General features: G+C 37.6%; 1 protein-coding gene across 6 annotated transcripts in view; it reads left to right on the forward strand.

Moving 5' to 3' along the window:
• LOC117400173 (kinesin-like protein KIF13A) overlaps positions 1-23,976 on the forward strand; it is a 122,134-nt gene that overhangs the window by 78,314 nt on the left and 19,844 nt on the right. For all 6 annotated transcript variants that reach the window (XM_033999649.3, XM_034920320.2, XM_034920339.2 and 3 more), the window contains 16 exons: positions 1,876-2,010; positions 3,719-3,831; positions 6,825-6,936; positions 7,621-7,833; positions 8,191-8,301; positions 8,616-8,750; positions 11,197-11,327; positions 14,574-14,660; positions 15,243-15,418; positions 17,208-17,418; positions 17,969-18,131; positions 18,651-18,794; positions 20,437-20,586; positions 21,375-21,539; positions 22,683-22,856; positions 23,482-23,633. In XM_033999649.3, coding sequence (XP_033855540.2) covers positions 1,876-2,010; positions 3,719-3,831; positions 6,825-6,936; positions 7,621-7,833; positions 8,191-8,301; positions 8,616-8,750; positions 11,197-11,327; positions 14,574-14,660; positions 15,243-15,418; positions 17,208-17,418; positions 17,969-18,131; positions 18,651-18,794; positions 20,437-20,586; positions 21,375-21,539; positions 22,683-22,856; positions 23,482-23,633 — 2,372 coding nt within the window. The remainder of the gene's footprint in view (positions 1-1,875; positions 2,011-3,718; positions 3,832-6,824; positions 6,937-7,620; positions 7,834-8,190; positions 8,302-8,615; positions 8,751-11,196; positions 11,328-14,573; positions 14,661-15,242; positions 15,419-17,207; positions 17,419-17,968; positions 18,132-18,650; positions 18,795-20,436; positions 20,587-21,374; positions 21,540-22,682; positions 22,857-23,481; positions 23,634-23,976) is intronic.

Here is a 23,976-nt window from a genome sequence, read left to right on the forward strand (position 1 = left end):
GTCCCAGCTTCCCTGACAAATGAAGGCAGAGCTTTCCATAATTTAGGAGCTCTACAAGAAAAAGCCCTACCTCCCGTGTTGCTTTTGTTGACCCTAGGAATAACCAGTAGCCCCACATCCTGTGTCCTCAGAGTCTGGTTTGGAAGATATGGGGTCATTAACTCCTGCAAATAACTAGGTGCTAATCCATTCAGGGCCTTGTAAGTTAACAGCAAAATCTTAAAATCAATTCTTTACTGCACAGGGAGCCAGTGTAAAGAGGCCAAAGGGGTAATATGTTCACTTTTCCTGGTTTTAGTCAGAATTCTAGCAGTGGTATTCTGAACAAGCTGCAAGCGGGATACCACACGTTTTGGGACACCAGAAAAAAGTGCATTCCAATAATCAATTCTAGATTAAATATGTAGGTGTCTCTCTCTCCATTTCATGCATCTGTCAATATGCATATGTATGCGGGTAGCAGTGTGGAGTAGTGGTTAGGGCTCTGGACTTTTGACCGGAGCGTCGTGGGTTCAATACCAGGTGGGGGACACTGCTGCTGTACCCTTGAGCACGGTACTTTACCTAGATTGCTCCAGTAAAAACCCAACTGTATAAATGGGTAATTGTATGTAAAAATAATGTGATAACTTGTAACAATTGTAAGTCGCCCTGGATAAGGGGGCGTCTGCTAAGAAATAAATAATAATAATAATAATACTAATAATTGGTTACTTTTTTGCATAAATCTCGACAATTGCTTACCAAATTGTGGTTAAACATTTCATTGCAAATTCTTCTTCTGTGCTATTCTGTACATACTATTTATTGATATAGCTCATGGTCATCAACATTGTTATCATTGTTATCATACTGACAGCTCTTTTGAATTCACAGTTGTGGCAGTGTGTCAGCAACATTAATCTCTGCTTCCACATTTTTCTGTTGAATATCTTTTTTTTTTTTTGCTTGTATTATATTCATTTTGGAATGTGCAGATAATTGAAAGACAACGCTTTTAGTTAAAGTTACTGCTGCTTCCTGGTAACTAGTCACTTCCTTCGTAGTAATTCAAATGCTCTGTAATAGTCTAGCTGCAGTCAGACCATATGCAAAGGTACCAAGATGCAGCTGTTTTTCTAGCGTTCTATTAATATTTGTGTATTCTGAATTATTATATATATGTGAAGATTCTTAGCACAGTAACAGGGGTTAACAGTAATGCTGAGATAAGGAATGTGATTTTAAATCATGGTTAGCACTGACAATAATATATCGATTAAAGTGTGACTCCTCATAAAGCTCCCCCTTCCTATAACAGAGGCTGTGTGGTCCAGTAGTTAAAGAAAAGGGCTTGTAACCAGGAGGTCCCCGGTTCAAATCCCCCCTCAGCCACTGACTCATTGTGTGACCCTGAGCAAGTCACTTAACCTCCTTGTGCTCCGTCTTTCGGGTGAGACGTAATTGTAAGTGACTCTGCAGCTGATGCATAGTTCACACACCCTAGTCTCTGTAAATCACCTTGGATAAAGGCGTCTGCTAAATAAACAAATAATAATAAAAAGAAAATGTACCGGTAAATTAATAATGTGTATTGTATAGCACTACTATACAGATCTGAGGGCTGACCTGAAACGAACCCTTTTATGTGTCTGAATTTTCCCACAATTAGATACTATGTTAAATGACATGCTGGCACATAGTGTCTGTAGTTGCTCTGTTTCAAATTTGAACTCTAAATTCCAGTCTGGAATTCTGGAAGTAACAGTGTTCTTTGGCAGATATTGTATACTTTGCATCCCAGTGCTGAAAAGCTGTGTTTGGAAAAGCACATTCTTTTTGCTAACAGTAACACTGAATATTCTTTGTTTTTTTTGTCTCTTTTTTTTCTTATAGGACATAGAGTCGTTAATGTCAGAAGGTAACAAATCGAGAACAGTGGCTGCTACCAACATGAATGAAGAAAGCAGTCGCTCTCATGCAGTTTTCAGTATCATAGTAACCCAGACACTTTATGATCTACAGTCAGGAGTAAGTGCATTTTAAATATTTCAAGTGCATATTCTGGGTTTTAAGGTTTTCACACTGGCAGGTGTGACAGTAAAAAGAAGCTCAATGTGTACGTATAGCTATAGTAAATGTATTAATTTATAGATGAGTGCAAGTATGTTTATATAAAACACACCTTTGGTTTTATAATGCTGGCTCCAGTGACCGGCCACCAGAACATTCATCTTTTAATAACTACGCAACAGTCAACCATTATTGAACAGCTGGGAGTATAAAATAGAAAGTAGTGCTGTACCCCTGGAGCATCAGCAACTCATTAGATCGTATTATAGCCATGTCAATCTATGCTGTCTGGTCTGCATGAATATACTAAATCGTACAGTGCAGAACCTGAACAGTCCAGAGGGAAAAAATGATTAAGACATGATTATTAAGCATTTTTTGTGAGTCAAATTACCATGATCTTGTGAGTTTAGGGCCACGACTAAAAAGCCTCAAGCACAGTTCGGATGACTCTTTAGTTTCACCCTGAAATGCATGTATTGAGTGTTTTGAAGTTATTGATAAGTCACGGTGTTCTATGGGAAAACCACTTTCTACTTTTTGAAAAATCTATTTGTATTCTTTACCATGACATTTAATACACTTGAGTGGAAAAATGAATTTGTATTTTAATAAATAATGTATTTCTTATTTTGAAATATATTAGATAGTGGATGTAGCAGCAGTGTGGAGCAGTGGTTAGGGCTCTAGACTCTTGACCGGAGGGTTGTGGGTTCAATCCCAGGAGGGGGGGACACTGCTGCTGTACCCTTGAGCAAGGTACTTCACCTAGATTGCTCCAGTAAAAAAAAAAAAAAACTGTATAAATGGGTAATTGTATGTAAAAATAATGTGATATCTTGTAACAATTGTAAGTCGCCCTGGATAAGGGCGTCAGCTAAGAAATAAATAATAATAATAATAATAATAATAATAATAATAATAATAATAATAATGTAGGATGCCTGTATTTCAAGCTAAGTAGTGAGCTAGCATGATGGGATTTCCAAAAGAAAAAAATATGTTTGGCATGATACAGCTTTATTTAAGGTGTCATTCATGGAATTGTTTTGATTTTGAGCAAAACCAGTTAAAATTATGCATTATTAAGAACAGTGCAAATACTGTTAAGCAAGTTACTGTATGCTTGAAAAGAAAATTGTGAATGTATGATATATATCACAAAGGTTTTATTATAGTGTACTGGAGGCCTTTTGGCTACTTGATCGGTACAGGATTCTGTAAATCTTACCTGTTGCACACTAATGTCTCAAATGTGCAGTTTTGAATGAAACACATTGTTATAGTTTCATGTATCTTTTATATTAAAACATGATAGCTGGTACTACACTAGATTACAACAAAAAAAATCTTTGTTTGCAAGCCATGCTTTCAGATTATGTTGCAATTTGTTGGTCATTTTTACTGGTAGGGTGAAGTTTTCCACACCCATTCAACAACTTCTACCCTGTCATTAATCAATCTCCTGTTGACTGACATGCTTTCAGCCAGTTATGTGGTACAGATATAATTATTTTCCTATAACATGTGTTTATTTTAAACCTGTATATTCGTGTAGCTATGTAGCTATTGGAATTGTAGAACAGGTAGGAGTGATGTCATTATTTTGTTAATGGTAAATGAGAAAATAGTTTTCAAATATGTGCTTCCTTTTTGTTTTATTTAGAACTCTGGAGAGAAGGTGAGCAAAGTTAGTTTGGTGGACTTGGCCGGCAGTGAGAGGGTGTCAAAAACGGGAGCTGCGGGGGAGCGACTGAAGGAAGGAAGCAATATAAACAAGTGAGGACTGATATACAGTGGTGAACTTATGTAGTGACACGTATTTAAAATTATTTCGTAGCACACAAAAAAAAACAAATTGTGAAGAGGCCGTTTCATCGGAAAGCGTGTAAACAATACTTAGAGGTTTCTTCTGGTTTTGTTTTGGCTGAATCATGCAATAAATGTTGCTTTTGATCAAATATTTTGAAACGGGAGTGAAAACATCAAGGTTATTGGTCCATAGCCAAGTCAATATCCAGTGTGAATCCTTACAAGCATTGCTGGGGTTGAAGAGGTTGATAAAAAGAAGCTGTCGAAACACATGTTTAAAACAGTATCAAAAGATGCCCATCGGGAAGATGACCATGCCATGATGAAAAATCAATTCACAAGGTGTACATTTATGTGTAACTGACATAATTCCATCCCATTTCCTTTTGTTCTGCTTTGAGAAGGCTTTTCAAAAGCATTTTTTTTAATAGTTCATGGTAATTAATCTAGACAGAAACACAACAGAGAAGCACGCGGAATATATTTTTGTAGGATAAGTAATAAGTGAAAAAAATAAATACATAAATAATAGGGATACATGTTGTAATCCAAGGCTATCAGTGTAACATGGTCAGGTCCTGTTGTAGGTGAGTACCCAGGGTCTGGAAGGTATGGGGATTATTTCAGAGAATACTATGGAGATTAAAATGGACAAGTCCAGGTTCGCGTCCTAGCTGTGTGAAGTAACCAGCCTTCGCTGGAGATTCCAAAGAGAGCGGCGCATTGGCTCTGGCGCTCCTGTGGATTAGAGAAGCAAAACTGGAAGGGGCTGTTTCTCCTGATTGGCCAGGCGCCCAGTGAGCTCAAAAGCGGACACCTGCAGGGCTGGCCTGTCCTGCAGTCAGTAGCTTGCTGGCATCCGCTCTCAAGTTCCTGGGTGTAAAAATAGGTAGCTGGCTCAGTCTTGGGATTGGAAGATGCCCACTGAACATTCAGTTCTCCTGAGTTATGTGGGGAATTGCTGCATTGAGGGGAGGCGGGGGGGGGGGGGGTGGGCACATATTGGACATTTCAAATTGGGCACACTACTTTTTTTTTTTTTTTTTTTAAAGAGTAGTATTTCAGCCCCTATTGTGCATTGTTTGACTTGGACCTTTTCTGTAGAATTGTTTCATAGCACAATTTTTTTATACAGTTTTGTTTATTGTAACATACCCCTTTTTTAGGGTATCTTGAAACAAAACCCTCTACAGTAGTTATTACATAGTGTAATTTCTTAATGCTTATCATTTAAGGTGTAACTTAAGTGTTATATTACAGTACATGACTGAATGATACATGCAGAGGATACAACACTTTCAGTAATTGGTTATATTTTATCAGTTATTTAAGGCTTATTTTGCATTCAAAAAATTATTGTGTATCAATATCTATACATTTTAGTGTTTATTTATTGGCACCAAATTGTCTAATTTTTTTTTAAAATATATATTTATGTGTAGAAAAAAGAAAACTGAACCACAAGTCTGCTCCATCGAGCTGCACATATGAGTACCTGCACTTTTTTGTTGAGAATTTCCAACTTGCTTGCCTGTACATGCTAGCTAATTTGTCAAGAAAATTCAAGGACACCTCCATTACCCACCCACCCACCTACACACACCCCCACCCCACACACACCCCCACCCCCCCCCCCACACACACCCCACACACACACACACACACACACACACACCACTAAGAGTTTAACCGTATGTCTTTAAAACTGTTCTGCTGCACTCCCCCTGTATTTTTATAACTCTTCCCCTTGAGTAAATACTTAATTTCGTTTTATTGTATGATAATGCTTTTGAAGATTTAAACAATATTGGTGATAAAACACCTCGGCTACTTCTGTTCTCTTTTCAGTTGTTTTCCGTTCTACAATTAATCCTGAGTCTGTTCTAAAGAACTCCTCTGACTGCTAAAAGATGCAAAAGATGGTATCATTCCAAGTTGTGGTCGATTTGTTTGGGCTGTAATAGGTTTTGATGTACTAATGCTACTGCATGCTTACAAAGATGTACAAAAAGAAATTGATAGCTTGCAAAGTAATTACAGTATATATGGACACTTTCGAACTATGTTCAGTTCATTAAACATTATTACCAAGCATGTTTAAAAAAAAGATATGCGATAATACATAAAAAATGGTATAACAGGTAACCATTGAGATAAAAATCCAATCTGAATCTTAAAATGGAATTAGCCTTGGTCCCTCCCTCCAGCAATGCTGACAAATCTCCCTATTACTGTACTTATGCTGACAATGTGCCCTAAACTTGGACATCTGTAAGTACCTGTACTTACCGGTACTTAATCATGGGTTCAGACTGCAAGAGGTTAATCAAAATAATGTATGCAGTAGATCTGTCTTTCCGTCCTGTATAAAAGAATACACTTTAATTACTTTTTTGACAGGATTTGTAGATTTTTCTTCAGTGTACTCCTTTAGAACATCACTGTACCTTGTAGTCTAGGTTAAAGTTGTTGTCACCTGATCATAGAAGGAACTTTCACTGGAATCAGATTCTTTTCAAAGACGCGCTTAAAAAACTGCCTGTTTATGTGAGAAATCTAGTCGAGGAGTTTACCTGTGATTATAGCTTACGAAATGTATGTAAGCAAATATTTTAAAATACTGTTAGTAAAAAGTGCTACTGGAAGGAAATCTTTTGCTTTTGCTGCAGTTTCAGATTGGAATGCATTGCCGATGGGACTTAGATCAGAGACTTCCCATGGTCAAATAAAAAATGTTCTTTCATTATCTGAAGAAACCCTGTATATGATGTTGTGTAGTGTTTTAAATGTGTATTCTGTGTGTTTTATGTGATTGTAATATGTTATTGTTGGATGCTGTTGTAAACGAGCTAATTATAGCTCATATGGCCTTTTTCCAATAACATCTTGAAATGAAATTAAATGAAATTTATTTTAGATTTAATTCCAATGTACGTTTTGGTTCATGTCTGCACCACTAGGTCCCTCACCACATTGGGCTTGGTTATTTCTGCATTAGCTGACCAGTCAGCCGGGAAGGGGAAAACCAAGTTTGTGCCTTACAGAGATTCGGTTCTCACTTGGCTGCTCAAGGTAAAACAATAGTTATTATGTAAATAGTTTACCAAATAAATAATTTGGAACCAGCTGCATGCAGACATTACCCATTTTTATCTGTCTGATAGTGTTGCAGGAAACTGGTTTCTGCTATCAGTGATACATTTGTAACTTGATACCATTTACATTTTGAAAAACGTTATTTACAAAAAATTAAATGAGTGCAATATATTTTTTTAGCAAACATAAAGTACAAATTAAAAGTCACATGCACTGTACTGCATTTTGCACTTTTCGGGAACTGATAATGCAGTAAGGTAATATTAATTTAAAATGACAATGAACTGCAAAGGAAAATGCCATGTTCTGCATGCTGTATTTGTATTTTTTTCACAACAGGTTTATTTACTGTGATTGTATTTATTTTTGTATTGTTTTAATTGTCTATTTTATGTAAATGTTTGATATCTGTCTGATAATCTTGCTATTGTTCTTATCCATTTTTTTCCTTTCATTTGATTTTTTTTCCTGATTTCATGTTTAGTATCTTTTAGCACCTTTTTCTCAATATCACTTCTGTGCAAACTGATTTTAGCACATTTAATACATGTCAACATTGCTTAATCAAGTTTGTTTCTTAAAATGTTACTTAAACCCTTGATGAAACCCTTTCTGAGTTAATAGTCTTAAAGAGGTTACATTCACACTCATTTGAAATAGGATAACTTGGGAGGAAACAGCAAGACTGCCATGATAGCTACAGTGAGCCCGGCTGCTGACAACTACGAGGAAACACTCTCCACTCTGAGATACGCGGACAGGGCCAAGAGGATAGTCAACCACGCCGTGGTGAATGAGGACCCCAATGCCAGGATCATCAGAGAGCTGAGGGAAGAAGTGGAAAAGCTGAGGGAGCAACTGTCACAAGCTGAGGTAAAATATGTGTGTGTGTGAAAGAATTTCTGCCAATTCACTCAACATAAAAAGAAAAATCATAATAATGTAATATATTCATTGTTTCGTGTTTTTGAAACAATCTTTTTTTTTGTACTGATTGGCACTGGGGCAAAAGCTTAGTAAATCTAGCCAAATATTTTAGTTCACAAATTAAAAGAATTCTCTTCACCTGAATTTCATATTTTGAAAAAATGTGAATTGTATTGTAAATAGATTGGTGTGTCATAATGTGCTATATTTTTTATTGGCACCGTGTGAAAAAATATACAAAGTATCTCAAAGGAATACCGTTGTACCAATTAAGTGAGAAAGCAATTCTGTTTTGGTGTTTAGTCAATGAAGGCACCAGAACTGAAAGAAAAACTTGAGGAATCTGAGAAACTTATCCAAGAAATGACCGTAACCTGGGAGGAGAAACTTCGAAAAACTGAAGAAATTGCACAGGTACAATATTCAATGCCTACTACAAAAGTTCAGTTCCATTTAGTTTGTGCATTTGGAGTTTGCTTTTTTCTGTATAGTTCTGAATTAAAAACATAATAATCATAGATAGAGGTTTAAAAAAAATATATTTTCAACAAAGCAATCCAGTTATTCAAACTAACAGAGCCTTGTTTTAGCATTCCATTCAAGTTACCTTTCTAATAGAACTGCAATTGGAAAGGTTTGTATAGACCTAGACCTGTAGGGAAGATCTCCCGCACCATTTTGATGTTAATCATTTTGGACACCTGTGGGAATTGTTTTCATTTCTGCAGGAGAGGCAGAAACAGCTCGAGAGTATGGGAATTTCTCTTGAGTCCTCTGGTATCAAGGTCGGAGAGGATAAATGTTTTCTAGTCAACTTGAATGCTGATCCTGCCCTTAATGAGCTTCTGGTCTACTATTTAAAGGTAAGACATGGTGTCTTTGTTTCACTGGTGATCATACAGTCAGAAAATGGTATTGCTTGTGACACTTTCTGTGCTGGTTCGTTTGAAGATAAGATATTTTTATAGGGTAACGTGTGTTTACAAAGAGGTCCTGTCTGCTTGTACTTTAATTTATTTTGTGTGTGGGAATGGCATAGCAGTATACGCGTATTTTTATAAGTTAATATTTATGTACTATAGACTGCGTTGAATGAAAAGAAATGGCAGTATTGTATCACATTGTAATCAAACTACTGAAATGTTTTCATTCTTTTTTTTATAGTAAACTCCTAATAAATAATTCCTTATGTCACAGAACACAGCTGAGTGAGAGTTAGTTGTACACCGTGTTGTAATTATAGGTTTTGTATGTAAAGGGTTAATTCCAAAAGTAATTGTTGTCGGCTTCTCCCCTGTAGCTGTGTTTTTAGTGGGTCTGCATGCAGGTGGTGCCAGTTGCCAGAAGTGGACATTAATAAATATTAATGACTATCCATTTTTCTTTAGACCTGCTGTAGGTATAAAAGAGAAGAGAATGGATACTCTGTACTCGGAGTAGGACCCTAGAAATTGTGTTGTATTAGTAGTACAGTATTTGCAGGGTTTTTTTAATGGTAACCTTTTCTTTTGTTATTAGTATTACCAGTGTTTTTGTGTATCAGTTTTCCTAAGTTTCAGTTTATCGGTTTATAATTGTGCATACAGCTTTAAAATGATTTGGTTGCTATCTGGCCTTTCCCATCATCCTTTATGTTTGCAGATATTTAAAGGAGTGTATTTAACTGTGGGATTGTTGTTTAAGTCAGACTTTATTCACAACCCTGCTTTACGGGTCTACAGAACATGCTCACAAGCATTTTACCTTTTAATTAGTGTTGAGGTTACACAGTAACAGGGTTGAGTAGGCCTTCCTTTATCTCAGTTTTTCATAAAAGAAATATAACATGATATAGTTTGACACTCTGGAGAGATCTTACAAGTGCAGTAGTTGGTAACCATTTTATACAGTTTTTCAAGGTAATGTGATATTATTACCGGCATTGTTGGTATAATGGGAATATAGGAATAGTTTGCTTTGATGTCCTTTTCCAATAATGATAAAGTGAACTTTTATCACGGGGATGTCCTTGAGAGGGTTATAATAGAAAGACATTGGTGGTTGTTGCTCTGTGATTTATAGGTCAGTTGCTTCTGTTATCCTAAAACAAAGCTACATAGTAAGGGAGAGGAGCGCAGTAAAACTCAACTTGGAGGCTGTGTTTTCCGATGGTTAAAGAAAAGAGTAAAAATTCTGGCTCACTCACTGACTCACTGTCACTTAACCTCCTTGGGCACCGTCTTTCTGCTGAGATGTTGTAAGTGACTCTGCAGCTGATGCACAGCTCACACACCCTAGTCTCTAAGTCGCCTTGGATTAAAGTGTCTGCTAAATAAACAAATAATAATAAAACGTTTAGTTCCAAACTGTAATTACTTAATTGTGGTTATTATAAACAGTACTCTTGCTGATGTGCATTTCTTAAAGTATATTCTGATTAAAACAAGTAATTTCAGTGGTGTGTATTTTCCCTGAAAGACAATAATAAAAATAATGTTTTGGGTGTCTTGTATCTACATGGACAATAGTGGAAACACAGGTCATAATAATGACAGCAGGGTGAAGGGCAGTGAGGACCACACTGTTTAAGGTGTTTAAATGGTTCTGGTGTTGTAAGTGACCATTCCTCATAGATTTCAGGGAAGTTGAAGGTGGAAATCAGCAATGAAGTTTATTCACTTTTGAGACTGCCTTGTCAGATAAAATGGTGTGCAGTCTGGGATATGGTAGCACATGCAAACTGAGTGCTTCCAATCACCCTTACAGTTTGTTCATTGTAAATGGTCATATGGGAGACAGCCCATTTAAACTACGGTGGATGTATTTTATTTTTTTTGTCAAACTCCTCTCTATACCTAAGCAATGATGATACAGTTCTGTAAAGTTATGTTTTCTGTGTTTTTTTTGTTAGTTTTTTATATATATGAATCTTTTAAATGTAGTGGTACCATGCTGGAATTAGCTTTCATTTTCAAAACAGCTTGGTTGTTATTGTAACCTTATACTGTAATTTATAAGGTCATACAGTGCAGGATTCAATGATAATGTGGCACACGTTACCTTTTTTTTTTTTTTTAATCGCTGTCAAGTGTGTATCATCTTTATAGTTACCGAAATCTCAGTCAAGAGGATAATTTCATACCACTTAATTTGCACCAGTGAAACATAACCTGGTTTACCGTACTGATGGCATATCAAATGCTTAGATGACAGATATGGTTGCATTCAATTAGTCAAATAAACCTCTACCGAATAAGACCATTTTGCTACCTACTTTCCAGGCAGATATATATTGGTTTAATGTAATGGTTTAACATTTTATTTTAACAGGAACACAACAGAGTAGGTGCAGACACGTCTCAGGATATCCAGTTATTTGGGATTGGAATTCAGCTAGAGCACTGCATTCTTGAGATTGCTACAGACGGAGATGTAGCTCTCACGCCAATAGAGAATGCCAGGTAATGCCCTCTTAAATTTTACTTCAGTTGAACACTGGGGGGGAAAAAAAAACATTTAGAAACTACAGTCATGCTGTTTAATCTAATAGGACTGAAACAGGATGTGTTTGTTAAGAATATAGAAAATGACCATTGAATTTTATTAAAGCAGCAGTGACCTACGATGCTGCTACAAGTACTGTAAGGTTAGTCACCGTTGCCTCAGTTAAGGTTAATGTCAGATAAGGTCAGTTATCTAGACCCCGGTGGAAGTTTTCTAATGCTCTCAGGAATCATTGTTTTGTGTATGCAGACTTTTCAACGTGTGAGTTTTTGTAATAGGTCACAATGGGATGCTTATAACAAAGACATCATTACTGTAAAAGAGCATATACAGGTGGGATACTGAATGCTGATCTACAGTAGGACTCTCATTTATAAAGGCTTAAAACCTCAAAGTACTAAAAACCTATACATTAATGTTAGCAAAAATGATCTTGAAAGGCTATTAACTAAGTCTTGGGTTGCCCTATTTCTGCAGCTGTTTAAGAAGTGCACTAATTACCACAAGCTTCATTCATCTTTTAGAATAGGATTTCTTTTTTTAAGTCGACCTGCATACCTTAGTAGCATTACATTAATAACCAAGCACATTGTTGTAAACCATGTGAAACAATGTTCTCTATTGTGAATTCCAGAACCAGATCACAGCCCCCGTGCTTAGCACTGACTGCCTTCCAGCCGTCCTCGCAATGAAGAAAGCTGTGCAGAACAATTGTGAATGCACAGCAGTTTGAACAGTAGCTGTTTCAGAAAAAGGATATTTAACAGAACTCAAAATCGAATCGGATGGTTTACGTGTAACGTTAGTGTCGGAACACCCGGCAGAGTTTGCCATTGCTGCATCCCGCTTTGTTCTCTGTCCTGTAGCTTTTCACCATACTCCCAATTTGTTTATATATTTTAATTCACACAACATGGGGTGTAACTCAGCTGGGAAATACTTTGGAGCCTTAATGAGGAGCAAGATAATGTATCTTGTGAGTGTCCTAGTTGGAGCTATTGGAACATGAAGCCTTTATTTACAACATTCAGAGTCCTATCGGTGCAAAACAGAAAATCAAGTTACTGAGTGCCAGGAAAAAGAGTTTCTCTATGAGCATCATAGTGTTTTCTATTCCCACAATACACCACTCTTTTCAATTAGTGAACCAGCATTGTTTCAGGAGAGAGCATGAATTGGAATCACTAGGATGCTCATAAGAGAGATTCTCTTCCTCCTAGCAAACTCTCAATAACCTCATTTGCTGTTTTGTATTGCTAGGGCTCTGAATGTTGTAAATAAACCTCCATGTTTCAATAACTCCCATGGTACAGTACATAATGTTGATTTAGCTGACGAGAGCTTTACATTGCAGTCTCTTATGACTCTTGGCTTTTCATTACCTTTTTATAAGGACCGTGCTTGTGAAGCAGGTTATGCTAATGGATTCATTAATCTATACGTTTATTGTAAGGTTGTATTTTGCATCGTTGATCTGTTTTTTCTCTTTACAGAATCTATTGACACTATAGTTTTTGCAGATTCTCCACACTACTGTATTACTAACTTAATTTGACTGAAGCCTGACTTTTTGCTTTAGGAAGGTGAACTGTAATAAGCATTTTGTATCATCTCAGTTATTTCGGTTTAAATGTAGTTTTTTTTTTTTTTTTTTTATGGGGGGGGCGGGTGGGGGTGGTTCTATATTTATAGATGCAGTAAGCTTCTGGTCAGGTCAAGAACGGTCCCATGATAAGAAAGGCTAACCCAATTAAGCCGTGTGTTCTTTTCTAGTCTATTGGCTACACCAGCCATAGTATGTATTCAGGTGTTAAAAGTATTCTGGCAGGGATCTGTACATACTGTAGAGCCAGCCATTGAGAGTTTTTAAGTACAAGGCTCATATGATGAGTTGAGCTTTCAGCTTTTTTAATTCACTTCTCAAATAAATAATGACTTTTGTGTTTGTAAACTGTACCGTTATAAACAGAACAAAACAAGTTATTTATGATGTGCTTTCACATTTATTCTGATTTCTGAGGTTTAGAGGATAACTTCTGCTTCCAAAACCCTGTTTAGTTTAATTAACCTCCTAAATGAAAACGAAACACACAGGAATGCAGGTGGTTTCTATAAAAGGCATACATGTTTATCTAATTAAATCTCTTAAATTTGTTATGCACTGTTCTGCATGCCAATGAAGGCCCAAGGCCAAAAGTACAAATATTTACTGTTCAGTTCATCTCGTGAGTGTGTTCTGTATTTCAGTGTCCCTGGAGTTCACTATGTTCTCCATTTAAAGCAATAGCATTTATATATATATATATGCCACACCTGCACTAGAGTGGGTTAAACTAAATGCTACAATATGTTTTAGTATAAATGCCCAACACAATTCCTAATACGAATACTAATAATTCTTCATAAAGTGCCTTTTGGTCAAGTACATACAAGCGCAAGGGCTTTTGGCTTTTTGTCTGGAGTGCTTAAATTATTATTCAAATATAACAGTGTTGGGTATTCACTGATTTTCATTGACACTCAATAATGACTCGCCCATCAGTTTAATGACTGATGACGAAAAGGGAAACTGGAAAAATCATTCAGTGGCAGCGCTATGGTATTCAGGCGTTGTGACAGGCTGACCGAGGTAAGGAGACTCAGTCAGGATGTGCAGGGAAAATAAAAGACTTAATTAAACAAAATACACGAAACAAAAGGCACAATGGCCAACCAAAAAAGACAAACACAAAAACAGACTTTAAACACAAACTATACAAAAAAGAACCACTCACTCTCACAAACACTCTACAAACTAACATACCCAACCACTCCCTTTTATACAGGTGCCTGGGCTAATTAGGCAATTCGCACCTCATTAGCCCAGGCACATTCCTCACACAAACTCACTCACTGAACCACACCCCAAACTCACTCATATCCACTCTAAACAATACAAAAAACACAAAACCACCACAAAATATCACAGGCGTTCACAGATACACCAGGGTTCAGTGCAGATTTAGAAGTTGACTTGCCTATGATGAGTGAATACCTTTTTTTTTTGTTTTTTTTTGTTTTGTTTTTTTCCGGACTCCAAAGCACAACAATATTCTTGTCTGAATGGAATTTGAACTTGTCCAATCATATCATATGTATGGAATGCAGATCTTAAATGGCTTAGAAAATCAAACATTCACATTTTGTTTTTCTTCTTTGAACAGAACCTGTGTAAATGGAACAGTGATCTACTCTTTAGCCCACCTGTGGCATGGAGATCGGATACTGTGGGGAAACAACCACTTCTTTCGGTAATGTGTATGTTTGTTTTGTTTTTGGTGGAGGGAGGCGTTATCATCCCTTAGGTATTAGTAGCGACGTTTGCAACAATATTCAAATATCACATTTACATATTTAAATATTGTACAGTTAGTTACATTTTTATAGAACTTTAAACAATTAGATTGGAACTTGTTCCAACTTGACACTGACATTTATTAGCACTAATTAGATCCCATGAAAGTAGGTCAAGGAACATACATGTTTAGATAAACATTCTTTACCCAAATTCTCTTGACTCAAGGTTCTCGTGATCTGGGAATGCAGTTTTTCTGTGACCACTAAGGCAAATGAAGGCAAACCTCACATGGACATTATCACAGTTACTCAGCATACTTCCCATGTAGATCATGCAACAGAAGTAACACATTTAAATCCTTTGCATGATCTCCATGGGAAGTATGTTGAATAATGATAATGTCCATGTGAGGTTTGAGAACATTTAGACAAACGATTCCTGAGGTCTATGTTGCTTACAATTATAGTCTATGTAATATTGATGAAACAACGGAAAGGGTTTCCTTCCTCTCAACTTTTTGTGCTCTCTGCTGTAGAATCAATTTGCCTAAGCGGAAGAGAAGGGACAGATTAAAAGACGTCGAAAGAGAGTTGATCAAAGAAGGATTCTCAGACCATGACGTGGAGACGGGGAGCGAGGCTTCATCTGAACAAGACTACAGCTATGAGTTTGCCCAGATGGAAGTTATGATGAAAACCCTGAACAGCAACGGTGAGTGTTTGCTAAAAATGAATGCTGCATCTTCATTTTATCTGAAAGTCTTTCTGAAGTATAATTCCTTATTACAGGGCTGGGTAATAACTCTCAGTTTGTGTTTTTAAGTCTGATCCCACCAGGCACACATTATTTGTATCTTTTTTTTTTTTTTTTTTAAGTCCTTGTGAATTTAAAGTCTATTTTTTAAGAAGAATGTACAAGCCATCTTGAAAATATTGACTCCTTTTGAGTGTTTTATTAGTAAAGGAAACACCATTTGAAAAAAAGGTGATTTATCTTTTTACCTTCAAGCCACACAAGTATTGGAGTATTGTTTTGAACAACTGCTAAAAAAACAAAACAAAAAAAAAAAAAAAAAATAATAGTAATAATAATAATAATAATAACAACACAGATGAACGCATTAGCTAAACTATTACTTTGGGCAGCAGTGTGGAGTAGTGGTTAGGGCTCTGGACTCTGGACCGGAGGGTCTTGGGTTCAATCCCAAGTGGGGACACTGCTGCTGTACCCTTGAACAAGGTACTTTACCTAGATTGCTCCAGTAAAAACCCAACTGCATAAATGGGTAATTGTATGTAAAAATAATGTGTAAAAAATAATGTAATTGTATGTAAAAATAATGTGATATCTTGTAACAATTGTAAGTCGCCCTGGATAAGGGCGTCTGCTAAGAAATTAATAATAATAATAATAATAATAATAATAATAATAATAATAATAATAATAATAATTACTTGCAGTTGAACTAGAGTGTAGAGGTTAGTTTACCAAAATCTTTGGCAGTCAGTTTGAAAAACGCTTTGCACTGTTATTGCCAGTCATGCTGTTTAATCATTATTTCATTATAAAATCAATGTGACGTTTTTCCAACATTGCGTGTTCTTGGTTGAGCAGTGAGGTGGAGATATCTGCATAAATTGGTGCACCTGCTTCCCTAAATTATTCTTAAACCCAGTGAATTATGTTTAATATGTTTTATAACAAACTAGGCCAACACATTCATATCTTAAAGCTGCAGTACCCAACCCTTACAATCATGTTAATTTGTATAAAATATGATTATTCCTTGGTAACTGTTCACTACCTTCTTCCATAGTTACCCATCTGTACAGTGTGTTTTATCAGAAACGAGCTGGCTTTCCTATTTGTTTATGTTCCCCACATTTTCAGCTGTCTCTCTCCTTGTGACCTTTGTGTCACAACCTTCTGACCTAAAAACAGGCCTGCTCATACTACTGCTGTAGCTCAGGAAAACCAAACTAGGTATCATCTTTTTGTATTATTGGTAACATCTTTACTGGAAACACCTATAGAGATGATATTTTGCCTTTAATGTAGAGGCCCCAAACATATAACAGTGTAAGCTCATAAATAAAATCTGGAAATAATCTTTGAAATTTATGAAGATTCACATTGCACAACCAAAGGTTTGAATGTCTCATTTTTCTCTGTGAATTCTTTAATTGGGTCCCTGTGACTTCAAGCCATCCATATTCAAATGTGCTGTTAACTTCGATGCTTTTAGTATGACAGGCAGTGTTGTGTTGTGATGCATTGCAGTTGGGCATACTGCTTCACCCTTCAGCGATACGAAGAAATGGGATATGAGCTAAAAAATATCTATCTTGGCCAGAGTAATCTGTTCTTATTGATGGCCTGGGAAATAAAGTAAATTTACTTTCCCAGAATCATGAAAGATTCTCAGACTTGGCATTTTAAGTGGCCCCCAAGTAGAATTCCTCAGTGTTTGTGTAATGACTCGTGTCTGTGCTCACTGCAGACCCCATTCAGGATGTGGTGCAGGTCCTGGAGAAGCAGTACCTGGAGGAGAAGAAGAATGCCTTGGAGGAGCAGCGCGTGATGTACGAGCGCGAGCTGGAGCAGCTCCGACAACAGCTCTCCCCTGAGCGACTGCACCACAGCAGCGTTGACAGGCTCTCCTTCACCTCTCAGACCGACCAGCAGAAGGTCAAGCTCTGGTCTGAAGAAAGGTAGTAGTTCGTTTTTTTTTTTTTTATCATTTCAAACAAGATGGCCCTGATTTTGTAAAGGTTTTGTCCCCAGTGTACCAAAAGTGTAACTACTGTTGGAAAATGAATTAAAAAAAGACATTACGTTGACCTTGTTTATCGTGAGTTTTGAAACAAATGCTCACCACTTTTTGGTGGCCCCTTGAGTAGTTGTAATGAACGGGTTTGACTACTTTTAAATCTACCTCTATGTAATACTTACAGTACATTGAATTGATTTAACTAATTTAAAAAAATACAAATATAGGTATGGTTTAAAATGGCACCTATTGTACTGCACATACTGAGCTAAGAAATGTGGGGGAAAACAATAAAAGAAAAGGTGATATAAACAAGCACTTTAATATTGACAAAAAAAAGGTATATTGATACTTTCTTGTCACAGTCTTTCATTGTTAACTGGTCCTCTTGAGGACCCAAAAACTATTTGTTTAAAAAGCCAGACTTCATTTGTATCGGTAAAAAAAAATGTAATTGTTTCTGAAAATGTATTTTCCCTTTGTTGTTCTAGAGATGAGCTGTTCAGGCAGAGTTTATCCAAGCTGCGCGAGCAAGTAGTCCGAGCCAATGCACTTGTGAGAGAAGCCGACTTCTTAGCGGAGGAAATGAATAAGAATACAGACTACCAAGTGACGCTCCAGATTCCCGCTGCCAACCTCAGCGCTAACAGAAAGGTGATTTTGTCTGAAATATTTATTTGTCCAGTATAGTGAAATTAACTACAATCTGCAGAAATGTGGCACAGGTGTGTTGTTTTTTTTTTTTTTTTGCTTCAGGGTAAAAACAAGTGAGTTGGTTATTAACTTTTTTTTAAAACTTTAAATCTGAAATGAAATCCAAAATATTGAAAGTGTTTCTTTCAAGCTGTACACTTTTTTTGACTAAATTGAAATCTTAGTTATTCAACTATGGTGTCCCATGCTCAGGGCACTTTCAGTAATTAGGGTGCATCTCTCATTCTACAGCAAAAAGGCTAATGAAACAGCTTGTACAGTACTTTTTTGAGTGCAAAGTACAATTTTTAGGTAAAATATTCAAGTATTTTATTGAGAACAAATGAGGCAACAGGTATATTTGAGTGAAAACAGAATCTGAATGTGTGTGATCCAGATATTGCAGATTATAGTTTAATTTTGCTGAACTCTAGTAGAATGCAGAATGAATACTTGTATTATGTCCGTTTGCTTTTCCAGCGAGGAGCTATTGTGAGTGAGCCGGCTATCCAGGTACGGAGAAAAAGGAAAGGTACCCAGGTGTGGACCATCGAAAAGCTGGAGAACAAACTGGTGGATATGAGAGACCACTACCGCGACTGGAAAGAGGACACAGTGGTGATCGTAAGTACTGGAACCTACCTACCTCCTGGACAGCTCATGTATGCGGTATTCTGCCTTTGCTTTATCCGATTCATTAAAGAATTAAAACGCAGTACAAAAAGCAAAAATCCTGAATTGAAGCTGAACTTTTATTCAAAATCAATCTGGCATGAATCGTTTTAAAGTGCACCAAATCTCAATCCAAAATGCTAGAATCCCAAACTGAGCTTTTATTCCAAATCAACCCGACATCAGAAGTTCATCAGATCCTCAAGTTTTTTGTTGCTGTTGTTTTTTTCTTTAATCAATTTTGCTTTGCTGCATGGTTGCTGAACAAGCCAAATAATAGTGGTTTTTGACAACCTATATTCACGAGAGAGATACCTGCCCTAGTCCTTTTTTCAAACGATCAATATAGTTTCCAGCTTTGTTGCAACATAAAATGATTTTCGTTTTTTTTTATTTTTTTTTATTTAGTCGTTGCCAATTAGTTTTTATTATTTTCCCCCCAATTTGAAATGCCCAATTATTTTTTTAGGCTCAGCTCACCGCTACCACCCCTGCGCTGACTCGGGAGGGGCGAAGATGAACACACGCTGTCCTCCGAAGCGTGTGCCGTCAGCCGCCCGCTTCTTTACACACTGCGAACTCACCGTGCAGCCGCCTCAGAGCTACAGCGTCGGAGGACAACGCAGCTCTGGGCAGCTTACAGGCAAGCCCGCAGGTGCCCGGCCAGACTACAGGGGTCGCTGGTGCGCGGTGAGCCGAGGACACCCTGGCCGACCTAACCCTCCCTCCCCCCGGATGACGCTCGGCCAATTGAACGCCGCCCCCTGGAAGCTCCCGTCCTCGGTCGGCTGTGGAATAGCCTGGACTCGAACTCGCGACGTCCAGGCTATAGAGCGCATCCTGCACTCTAGCGAGTGCTTTTACTGGATGCGCCACTCGGGAGCCCCTATGATTTTCGTTTTTTAAGTTACAAAGCGCACGCTTTTTATTAAGACAAAAGAGTTGACTTCTCTGCAGAGGTGGCATCCTGTGTGTACAGACCGGGATGTTCACAGTGTGTGTTTATATTAGCTTTTTTAATTTTTTTTATTTGGGGTCCAGAGGCCAAGTTCGTTACAGCAGAAGGTTTGTTATAATGAAGGGTGTTTATAGCGAGGGTGTACTGTAGTGTACAATTGGTCAAAATTCCATAATATTTTATCCTGTGTATAGATGTAATTCTGTGCATAGAACAAACAGCACAATTCTGAGGTTAAAAAACAATATCTCTACAGTTACTCTTTAATAGTTGCTGAGTACGGTCTGTTTTTGTGAATAATATTTTAAATAAAATGCAGGAGAGGATAATGGCCACAAGCAGTGCTGCAACCTTACAGCCTACAGAGCATCTCAGGAATACCTGAAAATTGCAGAATGCACACACAACACTTTCTAAAAAGGGCTAGTGACTTTTGTAGCCAAAACAGTATTTAGAGTACAGTACCTCCAACTACAATATTTTTTTTTTGTTATTGCTATTATTTTTATATCATTGAATTTGTATGGGGACCTTTTATAATTACTTTTTTTTTCATGTTTTAAATATAATCCAGTGTCTGCAGTCTGATGTAACCCATATCTAAAACCCACATCTCCTTTGTCATTTTTTTTTTAGCAAAGCAAGCTCAATGACAAACAGGGTGACCCTTTCTACGAGGCCCAGGAAAACCATAACCTCATCGGTGTAGCTAATGTTTTTTTGGAGTGCCTTTTCCATGATGTCAAGCTTCAGTATGCAGTTCCCATCATCAGCCAGCAGGGGGAGGTAAGAGAAAAGGAAAAACAATGCAACAAGCATCTGTTGACCTTTCTGGGTTGCTATTTGAAGTACCTGTGGTAGCTAATGTCAAAATAGCTTCCACATGAATTCCATCACATGTAACTGAGTGTAAAAGTGCTGTATCCGTCAATGATGCTGTTTTGCGAAAATTACACTTATTTGAAGACAGAGAGTAAAGAAACACCTGCTGAAAGGCAAGGAATCCTAAAAAAATAAAGAACCCTTTCATGCAATTTTACAATGCTATTGTCACCACAGTATCAAAGCCTCGTATGTCAGTTATAAAATCCTTGCATGATAAATGTATTGGTGACCTTGACCTTAACCTCTGACCTTATGCGGTTGCCATATTGAGGTTGACACTTTACGTGGATTTTTGTTACAAGAAGTTGTTCTACATTCTGTTGCTGCTATATCCTTGCTGGCTGAGTTATTGTTTTGTTAACTTATTTAAACAAGGCAAGGAGATGGTACTGTTTTTGTTTGGCTAACATCGCTTAGTTTTTATATATCAAGTTCCACATGTTTCATCATGGCCGTAAACTAAGAGCTTAAAGACCTCCTGGCAACATGGTGACGCACTTTCTTTGCAGCCAGTTTATCTACATTGAGTATGCGATACAAAGCCTGACCAGGTAGCCGCCTCAGCAGCTTGGGCGACCAGTTGAAACCTGTTTTGTTACCATGGGCGGCCGTAGCCGGGAGCGCCAGGCAGTAGAAACGGAGCATTATTTACCTTGTTGCATTATACAAGGCTGTGATGTGCTCTGTAGGTTGCAGGTAGACTACACGTGGAGCTGATGCGGATCAGTGGGGCTGTTCCTGAGCGTCTGGCAGGAGGAGACGACTCTTCTGAGAACTCCAGTGAGAGCGGCAGGTATGAGGTGATGGACAACAATGGAGAAATCGTCCACATTGCAAAGAAACTAGCATGCAGGGTAGGTGCCATTACCATACATAGCAATTGAAAAATAACTTTTACTGAGATGGAAATTAGAATTGAATAGCCATTTCTGTTCACATTCCAGTTGAAAGAAGTGACAACAAAGGCTTTAAAATCAATGTTTTTTATTCTCTTATTATCACTGGCTCTGCTGCACTGCATCGTGTTTTTTTTCTTTTTTTTATCACACTGCTTCCTGGTACCCTATCACTGGTGGTGGTTGGTTTAATGGTCTAACTTCACTTCCATAGACCGTTGTCTTACACCTGGGGTAGACCATGTGTGTGAGTCTGACACAGGAAGACTTTTTCTACCGTGGTATTTGAAAAATGTGCATGTTGGCTATTAAATTAAAAAAACGAATACAACTAAAGAACAAAGTTCTACAGAACCTAGATAATGTAATGAGATCAGATGGACCGTGCTCACAGCATTAAAGAATGTTTTGAATGTTTTCTGTCATAATTTATTTCTAGACAACAACAGTCTTGAACAGCTTCATGAATATCCCACTTCATTTAATCTATCAAACTTTTAAAAAAATATAATTCATTAAATAAGTTGCAAGTTAAAGCTTTCTGAATATGTCTCAATGCTTAATCTAACCCCCCTTTCACACTAACGCTCCTACCCGGATCAATGCGCTTTGATCCGGGTCGAGCGAGACACAATGCATGATGGATGTTCGCACACCATGAACCATGTTGCAGCATGGATGTAAAAACATTTGCTCTAATCAACATTTGGGCCAACGATTCAATCCAGAAAAGCTGAATAGATGAAAGGGTGGTCATGTGACTGTTGTTGCTTCCAGGGCATTGCGTAGGCGCATTGTATACTTGCTTCTGTCACCCAGGCCGACGTTCTTCTTCAAAAAGCAGTGTGAAATCGCATAGCCGACCCACATGACACAGGTTTATGACCCGGGTAGAGCATGCCAGTGTGATAGGGCTTAATAAAAGATTAGAAAATTGATTATGAAGCCTTAGTTATCACTCCAGACTAAGGAATGAAAAGCTGGCAATTTTTTAAATATGTTTTTTAAAACTAATTGTAATAGAGTCATTTATACCTATCTGTGGGCTGTGTCCTTTTTGGGTATTTTACAAGTTTTACAAGTTCCCTTACCTTCTTACAGGTGAAAATCAAAGAAGCCACAGGTCTGCCTCTGAACCTTTCCAACTTTGTGTTCAGTCAGTACACCTTCTGGGATCAGTCCGAGGCCACTGTTGCACCACCTATGGTCAACCCTGACATGCCGTCTGTAAGGAACAAGGATGCACAGTTCACAGTGAAATTTGAGCACTGTAAGGTAAATAAAAAATGCAGCTGGAATTTATCCATGTTGAATAAATGTATACTGCTTACAAACGTCAGCAATTTATTTTCTTCATTTTACACCATTTGTACTTGGTTCACTAATGCAGGTACAGGAATTCCTAGAGCAAAGCTATTGAAATGTACCTTTACTGGCATGGAAACTACCAGTGTTACCAAAGTAATTGAGTCAAATGTTTGGTAATGAAGGCAGGTGTTTTATACAGGAGTGGAAATTACCATTTGTAAAGTACGCTTTAAAATGTACTTACTTCTTAGCCCCACTTTCTCATATTACATTGTGTTGAAAATGTAGTTTATGTTAGATATCACAGTTTGACGCACAAGCAATATTAAAATACATGTAATTGAAGAATAAAAGGAAAATATGACACAGGTGTAATTAATAGAAAATGTTAATTAACCGTAAATAAAATGACATGTCTTAGCATTATAGTACAGTACAAAATAGACATGTTACCAATTAACATATTGTTTTACTGCAGTTTCATCATTGCTGCTGTCTTACAGGATCCCTTTGCTCTGTGCTGAAGAGAAAGCATTGCCTTTTTCAGTTCATGCTTGCTGTTAACGTTGATGTCCTCTTGCTTTCTTTCCAGGACTACGTGGTTCACGTGACAGAGGAATTCCTGGAATTCATTTCGGAAGGCGCCTTGGCTATCGAGGTGTGGGGTCACCGATGTGCAGGAAATGGCAGGTCACTTTGGGAGTTGGACATAATGCAGGCAAAAACACGAACATTCAGAGACAGGTACACACACCAGTATAGTCTTCCTTAGGCTTTTTTTTCTTCAGAGGACAATGAAAATATGTACTTTTTTTGTATTTATTTTCAACCATGTTTTACTTGGGGGTTGGGGGGAAGAGACAGGTTATGTGGTCAGAACCATTTCAATGCACAGAGACAAAATAATATATTGATGGAGATTCCACAGGGAGCATCGCATTGGTGCTCTTGCGGGTTAGGGAGGCATAACTGGAAGGGACTGTTTCTCCTCATCACACTACAGCGGAGCCTACCAGCCAGGTGACTTATGAGCTTGGGTGGACACCTGCATGGCTGGCCTTTGTCCATCTGCTCACGAGTTATTGGG

Source organism: Acipenser ruthenus, chromosome 4, assembly GCF_902713425.1.
Source record: "Acipenser ruthenus chromosome 4, fAciRut3.2 maternal haplotype, whole genome shotgun sequence".
NCBI classification, from domain to species: domain Eukaryota; kingdom Metazoa; phylum Chordata; class Actinopteri; order Acipenseriformes; family Acipenseridae; genus Acipenser; species Acipenser ruthenus.